Consider the following 12,938-nt stretch of genomic DNA (forward strand, 5'->3'; position numbering starts at 1 on the left):
ATTAGTCCCAAGATGTGGTTCGCTTTCGCTGTCCCGTTTTAGCAGGTCCTCTGGTCTTTGACTGATGCCCTTGACCTACTCGTCCGATCTTGGTCCAGGATAGTTTCTTGGTTGGGAGTCATCGGCGTCGGTCTCGTCCGCTGGAGGCCTTTCCAAGCAACCCATTCACTGCAGCAACAGGGTTTCATTGTTGCTCTAGTGAACCTAGTCAATGGGACACTGTGACAGCGGGGTGACGCAAGAACATTCAATTTCAATAGCAGCACCTGATGACATCTCAACTGCCTATTCGAGCCTACATCTACACCCTTCACTACCACCCAAGAACGTGGTGACTGTTCGTCTGGCCGAGGCTCTGCTGGGCTTTATTCCGCCTCCGATTCCAACTCTGCAAAAGGAAGCTATCCAAAACAAAAATAAAAACACATCTCATCTAGAAAAATAGGAAAAGGAAATTCGCCATGGATCGTCTGCTGGCGTCGAAGTCTCGAGGCAGTAACTGAATCATTCGCGTCACTCAGTGGCTTTGGACGACATGTGTGTAGTTACCTAACTACCATCACTGTGCTTTGGCGGATTAGTCGTGGAAAAGGCAGCTGCCATGGCAATAAACGTTGGCGTGTTATCTACCTATTAGTCTAGCCGACTGATAACAACAAAAATTCACCACCAAAACCACAAAAGTCACAAGGAAAACAAGCCTCGGCAAGGCCAAGCAATCACTAAAGACGTTGGAAAAGAGAAGGCAAAAAAGCTTCGCATTGCCAAGCCCGTGTCCAAGATCTTGGGTGTCTGTTGTTGTTCACATTTGTCGGCATGTCGTTAGCAAAGTCTAATATACATACAACGAATGCCCAGCCATCGGATCACAGTAGGTAATTGACGGGAATATGGTCGGAGTCGGACATGTTAAAAGACACAAGGTATGTAACCTGCATTGCAGAGGGATTCTCACAAACGAGATCTCCCTTCCCTATACTAGCACAACAGCGTCCTATTGCCTAGTGTAATGTGCTCACTCAATATGCTATTCCTATACAGTCCAGTCAATACTGGTTTGGCTGTTAATTCAAGATCTCGTGTCAACTTTCCGATGCGTTTTCATAGCTAATCAATGCGTTATTTCACCTTGAATACGCTATTTCTGATATTCAAAATGCCTTATCAGATCCTACTAATGCCTTTTATTATTCGTAACAGCCCTTTTGATTTGTCCTTGTGAGGTTTGGGACTATTCGGGATAGATTTCGTCTAGTGTACAGAGTATGGTACAGTGCCTATTTTAGTGTACCAAGCTAACAAATAAACTAGCATCGAACTCAAGCCAAAGAGCCAAGACATGCCTCAGTGGTACATACCGTTACTCTGCAGTAGCATTTTACGCTGCCGTCCCATGCAAGAAGACGAACAGAAGGAACAAAAGTCGCCCTCCGGTAAATCAAAATTACGGATGGCTTCTTGGCCACCGCAGTCGGCCACTTTAGAGTTGTATCGACCGTCGTGGAGAGACCGACCTGCCTCGTCGAGAAAGGTGCCATAAGCACGCCTTCACAGTGGTTGCCGATGCAGATGGTCCAATAAGCTTCATCAATTGCGCCCAGATAAGGCCCTTGGTCCTCAACTAGGCCGCCATTTGCTCTCCATGCCCTGGTCGACCTTCTGTCGTCCTTCCTGACCTGGCATCGCTTCTGGTAGCGCCCCCCGCATACCATCCCGGTCGCTTCTCTTCTTCCCTCCTCGTCTAAAGTGGGCTCTGATATTCGGGTCCCGAACATCGTCAATTTAGACGGATGATACCATGCCGTTCACTACGCGATGGACAAAATGCATATATACCTACCATGGTGCCGCCTCATCCTCCGCCCGCTCAAGACCTACGAGTGTAGCGCCGAGACGATCCCGCAGCCGTCAGTCTACTTCGCAGCTGCTTCGCTCTCAGACGGTGGTCTCCCCTCCCATTCTTTGACTTTCTCTCTCTGCCACAAGTGAGAAAGCCATCATTCATCATGGTTCGTCTTGGTTTGGCCACGACGCTCCTTGCGGCTGCGTCTTTTGCCCAAGCTGCCCACCAAAAGGCCCCCGCGGTCGTCCCCGGTGCCTATATCGTCGAGTACGAGGATAGCCATGTAAGTTTGGATAGACTTTCAAGGGAAAGGGATGCCTTATGCTAATCACATGTGCTTGATAGGATCCTACCTCCATCCTCGCCTCCATCAAGGGCGATGCCACCATCCGCAAGGATATTCGCCATGAGCTCTTCAAGGGTGCTTCCTTCCAGTTCAAAGACCTTAACAAGGCCGATGACCTTGCTAACAAGGTTGCTGCCATGTCTGGCGTCAAGGCCATGTACCCTGTCAGGCGCTACTCTCTTCCCGAGTATGCGGTTCACTCCACTGGTCGCGCCGTTCAGGAGGTTGTCGCCAAACGTGACACTGGCAACGACACCTTCACCCCCCATCTCATGACCCAGGTCAACAAATTCAGGGATTCCGGTATTACTGGCAAGGGCATCAAGATCGCCGTCATCGACACTGGTATCGACTATCTTCACCCTGCCCTCGGCGGCTGCTTCGGCCCCGGCTGTTTGGTCTCATACGGTACCGACTTGGTCGGGGATGACTTCAACGGCTCCAACACTCCCGTCCCTGATTCCGACCCTATGGACACATGTAATGGTCACGGCTCACACGTTTGTGGGGTGATATCAGCGAATACCAACAACCCCTATGGCATCATTGGTGCTGCCCCGGATGTGACCCTCGGTGCTTACCGTGTGTTCGGCTGCAGTGGTGATGTTGGTAACGACATCCTCATCGAGGCTTACCTCAAGGCCTACGATGATGGCAGTGACATTATTACCGCCTCCATCGGTGGTGCCTCTGGTTGGCCCGAGGACTCTTGGGCTGCTGTCGTCAGCAGGATCGTCGAGAAGGGTGTTCCGTGCCTTGTCTCTGCCGGAAACGATGGTGCTACGGGTATCTTCTACGCTTCTACTGCTGCCAACGGCAAGAAGGTTACCGCAGTCGCCTCTGTTGACAACATACTTGCCCCTGCTCTTCTCAGCGAGGCCTCTTACTCTGTCGCCAACAGCTCCCTTTCGACCTTTGGCTTCACCGCTGGTTCCCCCAGTGCCTGGGCCAATGTCAGCCTTCCTGTCTGGTCCGTCAATTTCAACACTGCCGATGCTGCCAACGGCTGCGAGGCTTTCCCCGATGACACCCCTGACCTCTCCAAGTACATCGTTCTCATCCGCCGTGGTACCTGTACCTTCGTCCAGAAGGCTCAAAACGCTGCTGCTAAGGGGGCCAAGTATATAATTTACTACAACAACGCCTCTGGATCTACCAAGGTCGACGTCAGCACTGTTGCGGGTGTCAAGGCTGCTGCTATGGTCACTTCCGAGACCGGTGCTGCTTGGATCAAGGCCCTTCAGGCCGGCACTCAGGTCACTGTCAACATGGCTGATCCTGAAACCGCCCCTAAGAACCTCAACAACTTCCCCAACACCGCTACCCCTGGTTTCCTCAGCACCTACACATCCTGGGGCCCGACCTATGAGGTTGATGTCAAGCCCCAGATCTCCTCTCCCGGCGGTATGATCCTTTCCACCTATCCCCGTGCTCTTGGCTCCTATGCTGTACTTTCTGGTACCTCCATGGCCTGCCCTCTTGCTGCTGCCACCTGGGCCCTCGTCATGCAGAAGCGTGGCACCAAGGACCCCAAGGTCCTCGAGAACCTTTTCTCCGCCACTGCCCACCCTAACCTCTTCAACGATGGTACCAAGACCTACCCCATGCTTGCCCCGGTTGCCCAGCAGGGTGCCGGTCTGATCCAGGCCTGGGACGCTGCCAACGCCAACGCCCTCCTCAGCGTCTCCAGCATCTCCTTCAACGACACTGAGCACTTCAAGCCCCTCCAGAGCTTCGAAGTTACCAACACTGGCAAGAAGGCCGTCACTTACCAGCTCGGACATACCAGCGCTGCTACCGCCTATACTTTCGCCAACGACACCTCTATCGGCCCTGCTGCCTTCCCCAACGAGCTGGTCGACGCTAAGGCTACCCTCGTCCTCACCCCCGCCAAGCTCACTCTGAACCCTGGCCAGAAGAAGACCGTCACCGTCCTCGCCATTCCCCCCTTGGGTCTCGATGCCAAGCGCCTGCCCGTCTACTCGGGCTACATCACCCTCAACGGCACCGACTCCACCGGCTACTCGCTCCCCTACCAGGGCGTCGTCGGCAGCATGCGCTCTGTCACCGTCCTTGACAAGCAGAACAGCTACCTCAGCCAATCCAGCGACGCCACCTACGCGCCCGTCGCTGCCGGCACCACCTTCACCCTGCCTCCCGCCGGCAAGGCCAACGACACCCTGTACGCCAACACTGTCTACCCGACCATCGTGCTTACCCTCAGCATGGGCTCCGCCGAGGTCCATGCCGACGTCGTCAACTCCAAGGGCAAGACCATCGGCCAGGTCCTCACCTTCCCGGCTCGCTGGAACCCCCGCGGTACTTTTGAGTGGAACTGGGATGGTGCCCTCTCTGATGGCACCTACGCCCCTGCTGACACCTACAAGATCACGCTTAAGGCGCTCAAGATCTACGGGAACAGCAAGTGGCCCCTGGACTGGGAGACTCAGACTACTGAGCCCTTCATGATTAAGTATGCTGCTAAGAGTAAGAGGGCTTTTACTGCCTGATCGGAGGCAGGAATATGATACCCCGAGATGCTGGATTGGATACGAAATAATGAGATGCATTTAATGTGGATGATTTAATAAAGTATATAACTTCCGGTATATTATTATCTATATATACAGTGGATATATATTATAATAATAAGCGGGCTTTGGCCTGATGCAGAGTTCCGATAGTGTGCTGTTTTGTGGCTCTTGACTATCTTGTGTGTTTCCTTGTAAGCTTGATGCTTGACGACGAAGGTCGAGGCTTCCCCGAATGGGGAGCCGCTTCCTTCCGTAGACGAGGTGCTCACGGGGAAACCCCGTATCAATTAGGCACTCCTGGTAGTACAATATACATTGTGCACTCGACGAGATTTATTCGGATTAGGATCAAAGCTCATAAGCACAGGTCAAAAGGCATTCGTAGGATTTGATATAGCATTTTGAATATTAGAAACAGCGTATCCAAGGTAAGATTATGCATTAATTAGCTATGAAAATGTATAGGAAAGTTGACATAAGGTCCCGAGCTAATAAATAAACCAGTACCAGACTGTACAACATATCCTGAAAATTTACTATTAAGTCTTCCGTTTACCTTTATATACCTCATCTCAGTCTCTTCACTCCCTACCTAGACATCTATCTTTCAGACTGTTTGTCGCCTGTCATCCGATGCCATCATCCCGATAATCCCTCCAAACAAAAAAATGAACCCATGTCTATGTCCAAGGGGATGGGATGAAATAATCCCGATCTGCCGAACAATTGCGGGACGCCCCGCAAAATGTGCAGCGCCGCCTAGGTGCAGCGGGACGACCCACTGAGCTGACAGTGGACAGCGGGCGCCGCATAGCATCCCGTCTGACTGCTGCGCCCTGTCATCCCGTGTTTTCCCCTGAAGGGAATGATCCCTTTTCCCTGCCTATCTCGTCCGAGACAAAATGGTTAAAAAGACCTTTGACATTGAATGACCTTCTTACGGCTCTCAATGACATGATGTCCCGCAAGTAAACCCCGGCAGGGACCAACCCATCATCCTCCCAGGCGTCGGGATCGGCGAGTCACGGTCTCACCCGCTAACTACTGATGTCTTGGGATACATGCTGAACTAAATGCTTAGGGTGGGTTTTTGGGACCTGGATAGACTGGCCCTCGGCTCAAGTTGTATGGACGGTGTGAGCCATATCTCACCTTGCGTTCCTGCAGATTGGAAGTTGCCGGCGGCATATGGAGATTGCCGACACGGCAGGCTCAGTGGGTTGTCTCTCGGCTTTTGGAGAAGTCTCAGCCAATCAAAGGTGCCTTAAGATTGATGACCGAGCCGGGAGCAAGAAGCTCTCCGCAGGTTGCCGTCGTTGGATGAACTTCATTGATCGAGACGAACACTACCGTGGTGGCTCCAGATTGACACTCCCGTCATCCCATCTCAGCATCGCATCATCATTCTGAACAAACCATTCAGATCCAACAGTCAAACACAACATTTGTGACTACACAAGGTACGTCTTCCACTCGACCGCGCCGGGTCGCCTGCGAAGACTTAAACTGACTATTGCCGTCACAGACTCGAGCCGCCAACTACTGCTCCCTGTTGAATTGCCTACCATATCTACGCAACGTCCCCGTCACTATGATTTGCAGAGCCTGCCTTCGTGCCAGCAGAGCTGGCCTCCGCTCCGAGGCTTCCCAAAGACTCGCCTCTTTCCAGACGCCAAGCAGGGCTCTCTCTTCGCTGGCTTCTATACGCCTCTCTGCATCTGCCACATACTCTACCTCTGCTCTTCTTCAACAGCGCGCCATTCAGATTCCGGCTCGCCTTGCCTCGAGGACATACTCTACCGCAGCTTCGGAACAGCCTGCGAGCGCTGTCCCGGAAAAGCCGGAAGACCTGGACGAGGGAGAGGCCCAGGTTTGGGACATCTTGGTCCGCGAGTTTGCGCCCACCAACCTCGTCGTGCGAGACATCTCGGGAGGCTGCGGCTCCATGTATGGCGTCGACATCTGCTCCGAGAAGTTCCGTGGCCTCAACATGCTCAAGCAGCAACGTCTGGTCAACGCCGCTCTCGGTGACCTGGTCAAGCAATGGCATGGCATCCAGATCAAGACCAGCGTGCCTTGAAGAAAAGAATCATGGAGGAAAGTAAGAGAAAGATGATTTTGTATTTTTCACTGCCATGTACACCACTCGATACCCAAGGAACAACCGCATCAAAGCTCTTGAATGGCCGCAGTGCCTTACCACCAGGACAAACTCTCATCTGATGCGAAACTCGAAAATGCCACCATGCCCATATCATCGTGCACGATTCCTCATGACAAATCCGACGTTTCCTCATTCTCCATATCGATGTCCATGGTACCCCAGTCCACTGCCGGAACCGACCTGGGATCAGGTCCCTTGTTGAATAGTGGCTGTCTAGGTCAACCCCGCTCGGTCAGTCAAGATACCCAACCCCCAGACCCAAAGCAGAAAAGAAAAGAAAAAGAAAAAGAATAGACCACGCCATTCAAATGATGGACGAAGGAAAAATGAAGGTTTGACAAGAGTGGGATTCGAACCCACGCCCTTTCGGACTACGGATATGAGATTTAACTCAGATTAAAGGTTAACCTTAACGTAGCGCCTTAGACCGCTCGGCCATCTTGCCTATTGATGGAAAAACTACCCAATTCTGGTGTTGACATACCTCGTTGCGGGTATTCTACGCTTTCACTACGGCGGCGGATATTAACCCATGAAGGTCCCCGATGAATAACCATGCAATGCGTCGTGGCTTCACCGAAGAGCATTATGTCGATCTATATACAGTTCGAGAGAAGATGAAGAGATGTCCTTACAATCGTAGCAGGTGTGCACAGTCTAATGCTGTTCTGTTTCTTTGCAAGATACCAGTCTTCCAAGGAACCAAAACCACTAAACCGTCCTCAAAGTATCAAGATACCTGTATACATCGAACCCTCGTCTATCTACTCATTCATACGACCTTATGTACCGTCTTTTTCCACACTGGTTTGTTTGTGTGTTCAGGATCTTGGGTTAACTTCCCTAGGCGTCATAATATCTCGATACGCGTTTCGTCCATGACTGAAGCCGGATCAATCTTGACTACCTAGGTATGCTTGTTCCGATGCTGAATATGTTATGTTAAATCCTTTGATGCATTTCCAATCAGTACTCAAGCGTTTTCTATGAGTGCTAAAGAAATTTAGTTTAATGCATCCTTATAAAGTTTGGGATAGTTGGGATACCGCTAGGTTTCGTCCAAAACACCAGGAGTATCCAGCTAACAGACAACCCAGTATAAGATTGTATCTTCCGCCTGCACTGGTAATTTCTGTACCTGTGGGGTGTCATTCGTATCTCGATTCTCCTATGCCTCAGTCCCATCCTCGGAACTACCGCAAAAAAGGCCCATGGTATCAATCCGCCGGACAACTCTGTACCACCTCTAGATATACATTCGAACTAGTCTCGTCCTCCTCATCAGACTTCACCCGGAGCTTGACCATATCAAAGTCTCCCAAGACCGATTCTTCCATCTCCCTCTCAACTAACATTCTCGGCAGGTTTCCAATTGCTTTGGGGTCTTCATCAATCAATCACGTACAGTCCAATGCCGAATGACCTGTTAATTATATTTCGTGTCGAATTGAACGGTGGGAGCGAAGACAAAACCTTAAGGCTTAGAAGAATGGTAATGAACTTATGTTGGTTGACGGAGCAAGAAGGAAGGACAAGAAAAGGGTAGGAGAACCTTTGATCCATAGAACATACAGGAGTGATCCACGTGCAGGTCGACCAAAATGTCGGCCAAGGTAATCAACTTGCTCGACCAAGAGTCGAATGGGTGAGTTGATAGTTGGTTCAAGGTAATCGCCAAACAAACGGAAATACGAGACGAACTATGCTACAGAACACAGCGGACGCATTAACGGTCGGCACCATGATGACTATCGATACCTACCTGCCGGATGAAACCTGCTTTATTCGTCCCATGAGGGCAAGAGGGGGAGGATCCGGATCCAACTGGAGGAAATCTTCCAGACGAAATCAGCACCTCTCTTTTGCTAACGATGCTGCCTTGGAGGTACTGCGAGGTCCAGTTACGAAAAGGCGGGGAGTCGACCGAGGAAGCCGCAACACCCACCCACCCCAAGTGAGGAAGGTTCCATGTATTGAACTTGGGTACACAGTACACTCTTTGGACGACTAACGCTTGTTCTGAACGTGCCTGTTAATCTGGAAGGTGCGTATGGGTCAGGGTCAGGATCAGAAGTCGGCTCCGTAGTGTCCTATCGGATGAGATGGATCTGTAATGAGGAGTAGATTTAGAAATTTGAATTCTTATGCTAATAGTTTTACCAGTAAGCCAATTCGCCAGCCAAAAGATCATTGCAGCAAGTCACAAGTCGAAAGAGGAGGGATATTTTTTCAAACAACCAAGTTCTTTTGTTCAGCTAGCTACCTCTATTAAAGACAATTATTGACTACTCTCTACGTTCAGAGCAAAGGACCCCCCAATGATTTATATGCAAGAACTCCTCCCGATCTATACCCTTGGCTACCTCTATGCGACTCTATTCCCCTCGACTCCTCTTCCCCTTCTCTCACTCCCCACTCTTATCCTCTTCCTCTTCCTCCTCTTTTTTTGTCCACTGCTTTTCTATGTTTTGTCTGACTCCCCCGACACTCCACTCCTCTCCACTCCTTTTCCTACTCCTACTCCTACTCTTCCCACTCATCCTTCTCCTTCTCATTCCTCCACTTCTACTCGTACTACTCATCCGCCTATCATCTGAGCATCGCACTCTTGAATCTAAAACCGGGCAGGTTAAAGAATTTAGAGGACGATCTTGAGGGTGGCGCTAAGGAAGCCGACAAGGCCACCAGCGAGGAGGTTGACGGCGTGAGCGCGGGCCTGGATCTGGGCAACGAGCTGAGGAGCCTCAATCTGGAGGCCGACAACAGCGCGGAGGGCAAAGTTGACAATGGGAGTAGCAATGGGGAGGAGGAGGCCAGAGACGAGGTTGAGCTCAGCACCGATGACCTTGAGGACGTCGTGGCTGACGGTGGCGACGAGGTGCTTGAGGCAGTTCTCGACCTGGCTGAGGAGGATCTCGACATCGGCAATGAGGTCAAGGACGATCTGGAGCTCACCAGCGACGAGGCCGACCTCGGGGCGGATGAGGGCGGTGATCTGGGGAACGACACCGGTGACGACGGTGTGGAGGTGGCCCTGGAGGCTGACGAGGGCCTCGAGGAGGAGCTGGGCGTCGACGCCAGCCTTGACCTCGAGGAGCTCAAGGATGTGGGCGATGTCGGCCTTGACGAGGACGTCGATGTTGAGGACGATGGTGGTGACCTCCTTGACGATGACGACAGGGGCCTTGCCGTTGATGGCACCGGCATCAGCGCCGCCAGTGGAAGGGACGGAGGGAACACCGGTGGGGACGGCCAAGCCGGAGGTGAGGTACTGGGTCTTGGAGTCGGAGACAGTGGTGGCCCAGGTCTGGTAGAGGGTGGTGGCGGAGGTCAAGGTCTGGACGGGGGCGGGGACCAAGTTATCGCCGTTGATGGGGGAGGCAAGTCCGGAGGGGACAGCGGCGCCGGAGGGAAGAGCGGCGCCGGAGGGGAGAGCAGCACCGGAGGGGAGAGCGGCACCGGAGGGAAGGCCGTTGATGCCGGAGGGGGCAGCGCCCTGACCACCGCAGGCAGAGCCGAGGATGGGAGAGGCAAGAGCGGAGCCAATGGTGGCGGCGGAGAGAGCAGCGCTGAAGAACTTCATGTTTGCGGTTGTTGGTGGTTGGTGATTGAAAAGAATGGATCTAAAGAATGTAAGAGTAGTTGGATGTTGGTATTAAAGAATGACTGGTGTGTATTAGGTATTAGTTGTAGTAGTGAAGGAGTGTTGTGAGTGTGTGATGATGAGAGAGAAGAAACCGGTTGATGGAGGAAGATGAGCTCGAGTTATATACAAGTTTGTCGTCGATTCTGACCTCCTCATCTCACCCCCATGTCGGCGATATTGTCTGTGCGAGTTGTTCGCCATCAACCTTAGCGTCATAGCGATAGGCGGTGTCTCCTTTCTCTCCCCTTCGGCCAATCTCGCTGGATTGGTGAAGTTGGACAAGCCGTCGGTGGCAGCTACGGTGAATTTGGTGGAGGGGCGTAAACGGTGAACGCTTTCTCCACGGCCACGACACTTGGGAACAAGGATTTCGAAGCTTTGAACCACCCAGCTGGTGCCGCAGATCTCAATGAGCCTGGTGTCAAGGCCTGTCAACGACTGAGAGTCTCCGCAAAAAATTCAGCTGTAGCGTCTTAAAGCTGGCACGGGGACTAGGCGAGGCTAGGAGAGACTCCATCACAGCTTCATTCAAAGGTGCCATGTGAATGCACTAAGGACTTGGCAGGCTCATCCATGATAAGACTGATGAGGCCTTTGCGTGTACTCGTGACGACGGGCCTGACAGGATCAATAAGAGGGGAAAATCCATGGCGGTGGTGTTTTGATATTCCAGTTAGTAATGTTCACCAGCGCGGTAAACTTCGATCTAGCGTTGGTGCAATCGACATGATTCCATTCCCAGCACGTTTTCTTCAACACTGAGACAATACCTTATTGTGCAGATCAGGGACTGCGAATGCAAGATGAAGCAGTGGAATTGAGACATTGGGTTGCAGATGCCACAATGGATCTTAGTTAGGGACGTGCCGTTCAGGGGTTGTTTTTCCTGAAGAAACCAACAACGGCATTTTGGTAGGTTCCATTGATCGACGTCGTCCGCTCAGGGGTTCCATCCAGATTCCCGACTCCGCGGCGTCGATCACTTCCCATTGCGCCATTCTAGCCTCAACTCACCGTCGTCACCGCCGTGCACCTGTTGCCCCGACTCTACCGACTTTTTGAAAGCCTCTTTCGCTTGTGAGTGCCGTAGAATTGCTCCAACTATTTTGATATCACCAGGATAAATAGTGGCAAGGGGACGCCTGCTAGATCGTTCAATAAGGACCGTTGCATTCTCTCATTTCTCCGCAATGTGCAAGCGACAAGGCGTCTGTGGAGAACTCCAGATGATGGCAGGCTTCCCAAATTGCCCAATCGTTTAGTTTTGACCAGGGTCGCAGATCGTCTCTTGTTCATTCCTCTTATGAAGGCATCACAGGTGTTAGTATCTTTGTTCGTAAGATGAAAGGGCGAAGTGGCTCAACGGCAATATGGACACAAGGTTTATTGCCGTCTCTAAGAGCAATCTCATAAACAGACTTGTAGAGCTGAAGTGATGTCGGTTTCAAGGCTGTTGATCTTCTTCAAGCTAAGCAAAGTAAAGATCCCTGAAAGTACACTAACAATTCAGGCACCAGTCCAATCCTTAAAAAAGCGTTTGTTTTGGAGTGAGACTTGACTTGGACTTTCTTTTGACAAGGGAGAGGATAACCAAGACCAGTGAACGAGTGATTCTCGCACAGATGCACCATAATATTATGCCATGTATACACGCTGTTACGCTAGGACTCTGGAAATAGCCAACCTGAAGGTGGTCAAAGAGCCTTCAGCATGTACCACGCTAACGAACAATATTAATTAAGGGGTAAACTTGATATATGGGGGGGGCCGCTCAAAGGATCTGCACTTGGTGGAGTTCTTGCACTTGGTGTACTGACACCTCACTTACAGAAAATCCGGGTTCCCAGGCCGCGGAAAAGGTTGCACTCAGGGAGGCAGGGAGGCTTGCACTTGCAGGGACATTTGCTGTACACTCCACGTGTGGCGGAGACAGGTGGGCGGTAGTATTGCTCCGTGAACCCCGACCATCTTCACTCAAAGGCTAGGAACAAGCCAAGAACACTGAGCTTCTGAAGATTCTCCACCGACTTGGACACAACGACAACAGCAACAACAAGACGCCATCACGTTCACCAATTATCTTACACGGCCAAGACTCAGCTCAACGGTAGCGTGGCCATGGCCTAGTCTAGCGTAGTGTATCTGGGAGATATATTCATCCTGGCAGACGTGGAAAAGGAGGCGTCCGGGGGGGAAGGGGGCGAGAACTCGCAGAAACTATCGCGACGGTGCTGCCGGATGCAATTCGTTCCGGCATTGAGGGTGCCGGCCGAAGTCGTGTATATTGAAGTGACTTGCAACGGACCGGCGCGAGCCGTCAAGGTCACGGTCCAGACATCACGGGATAGGGTTTGCGATGTCCTAGATCGATATGTCTTCATGTTTTCTGCCATGCCTGTGATGTG

At 51.7% G+C, this 12,938-nt stretch overlaps 3 protein-coding genes and 1 non-coding gene across 4 annotated transcripts; 2 read left to right on the plus strand and 2 right to left on the minus strand.

The window, feature by feature from the left end:
• The first annotated feature begins 1,891 nt into the window (after positions 1-1,891).
• B0T23DRAFT_120024 (peptidase S8/S53 domain-containing protein) lies at positions 1,892-4,864 on the plus strand. Its single transcript, XM_062832021.1, has 2 exons — positions 1,892-2,126; positions 2,189-4,864. The coding sequence occupies exons 1-2, from the start codon at positions 2,007-2,009 to the stop codon at positions 4,697-4,699; spliced, it is 2,631 nt and encodes an 876-aa protein (XP_062694296.1). The 5' UTR covers positions 1,892-2,006; the 3' UTR covers positions 4,700-4,864.
• A 1,256-nt stretch (positions 4,865-6,120) lies between these two features.
• On the plus strand, positions 6,121-7,118 carry B0T23DRAFT_120036 (bola protein). The gene is made up of 2 exons (XM_062832022.1): positions 6,121-6,183; positions 6,249-7,118. Exon 2 carries the CDS (start codon positions 6,315-6,317, stop codon positions 6,801-6,803), a length of 489 nt encoding a protein of 162 aa, XP_062694297.1. The 5' UTR covers positions 6,121-6,183; positions 6,249-6,314; the 3' UTR covers positions 6,804-7,118.
• A 104-nt stretch (positions 7,119-7,222) lies between these two features.
• On the minus strand, positions 7,223-7,332 carry B0T23DRAFT_t146. Its single transcript has one exon. It is a non-coding gene; the product is annotated as a tRNA-Leu (tRNA).
• A 2,172-nt stretch (positions 7,333-9,504) lies between these two features.
• Positions 9,505-10,788, minus strand: B0T23DRAFT_120137 (uncharacterized protein). The gene has a single exon (XM_062832023.1). It carries the CDS (start codon positions 10,468-10,470, stop codon positions 9,526-9,528), a length of 945 nt encoding a protein of 314 aa, XP_062694298.1. The 5' UTR covers positions 10,471-10,788; the 3' UTR covers positions 9,505-9,525.
• Positions 10,789-12,938: the final 2,150 nt, after the last annotated feature.

The sequence above is a fragment of the Neurospora hispaniola genome (assembly GCF_033458365.1).
Source record: "Neurospora hispaniola strain FGSC 10403 chromosome Unknown B0T23scaffold_3, whole genome shotgun sequence".
NCBI lineage: Eukaryota > Fungi > Ascomycota > Sordariomycetes > Sordariales > Sordariaceae > Neurospora > Neurospora hispaniola.

Bases quoted from the DNA above. Each gene is read 5' to 3' on its own strand.
- B0T23DRAFT_120036 (XM_062832022.1), top strand. From the start codon at position 6,315: ATGATTTGCAGAGCCTGCCTTCGTGCCAGCAGAGCTGGCCTCCGCTCC.
- B0T23DRAFT_120137 (XM_062832023.1), bottom strand. From the start codon at position 10,470: ATGAAGTTCTTCAGCGCTGCTCTCTCCGCCGCCACCATTGGCTCCGCT.
- B0T23DRAFT_120024 (XM_062832021.1), top strand. From the start codon at position 2,007: ATGGTTCGTCTTGGTTTGGCCACGACGCTCCTTGCGGCTGCGTCTTTT. The intron at 2,127-2,188 runs GTAAGTTTGGAT...TGTGCTTGATAG, and splicing joins TCGAGTACGAGGATAGCCAT to GATCCTACCTCCATCCTCGC.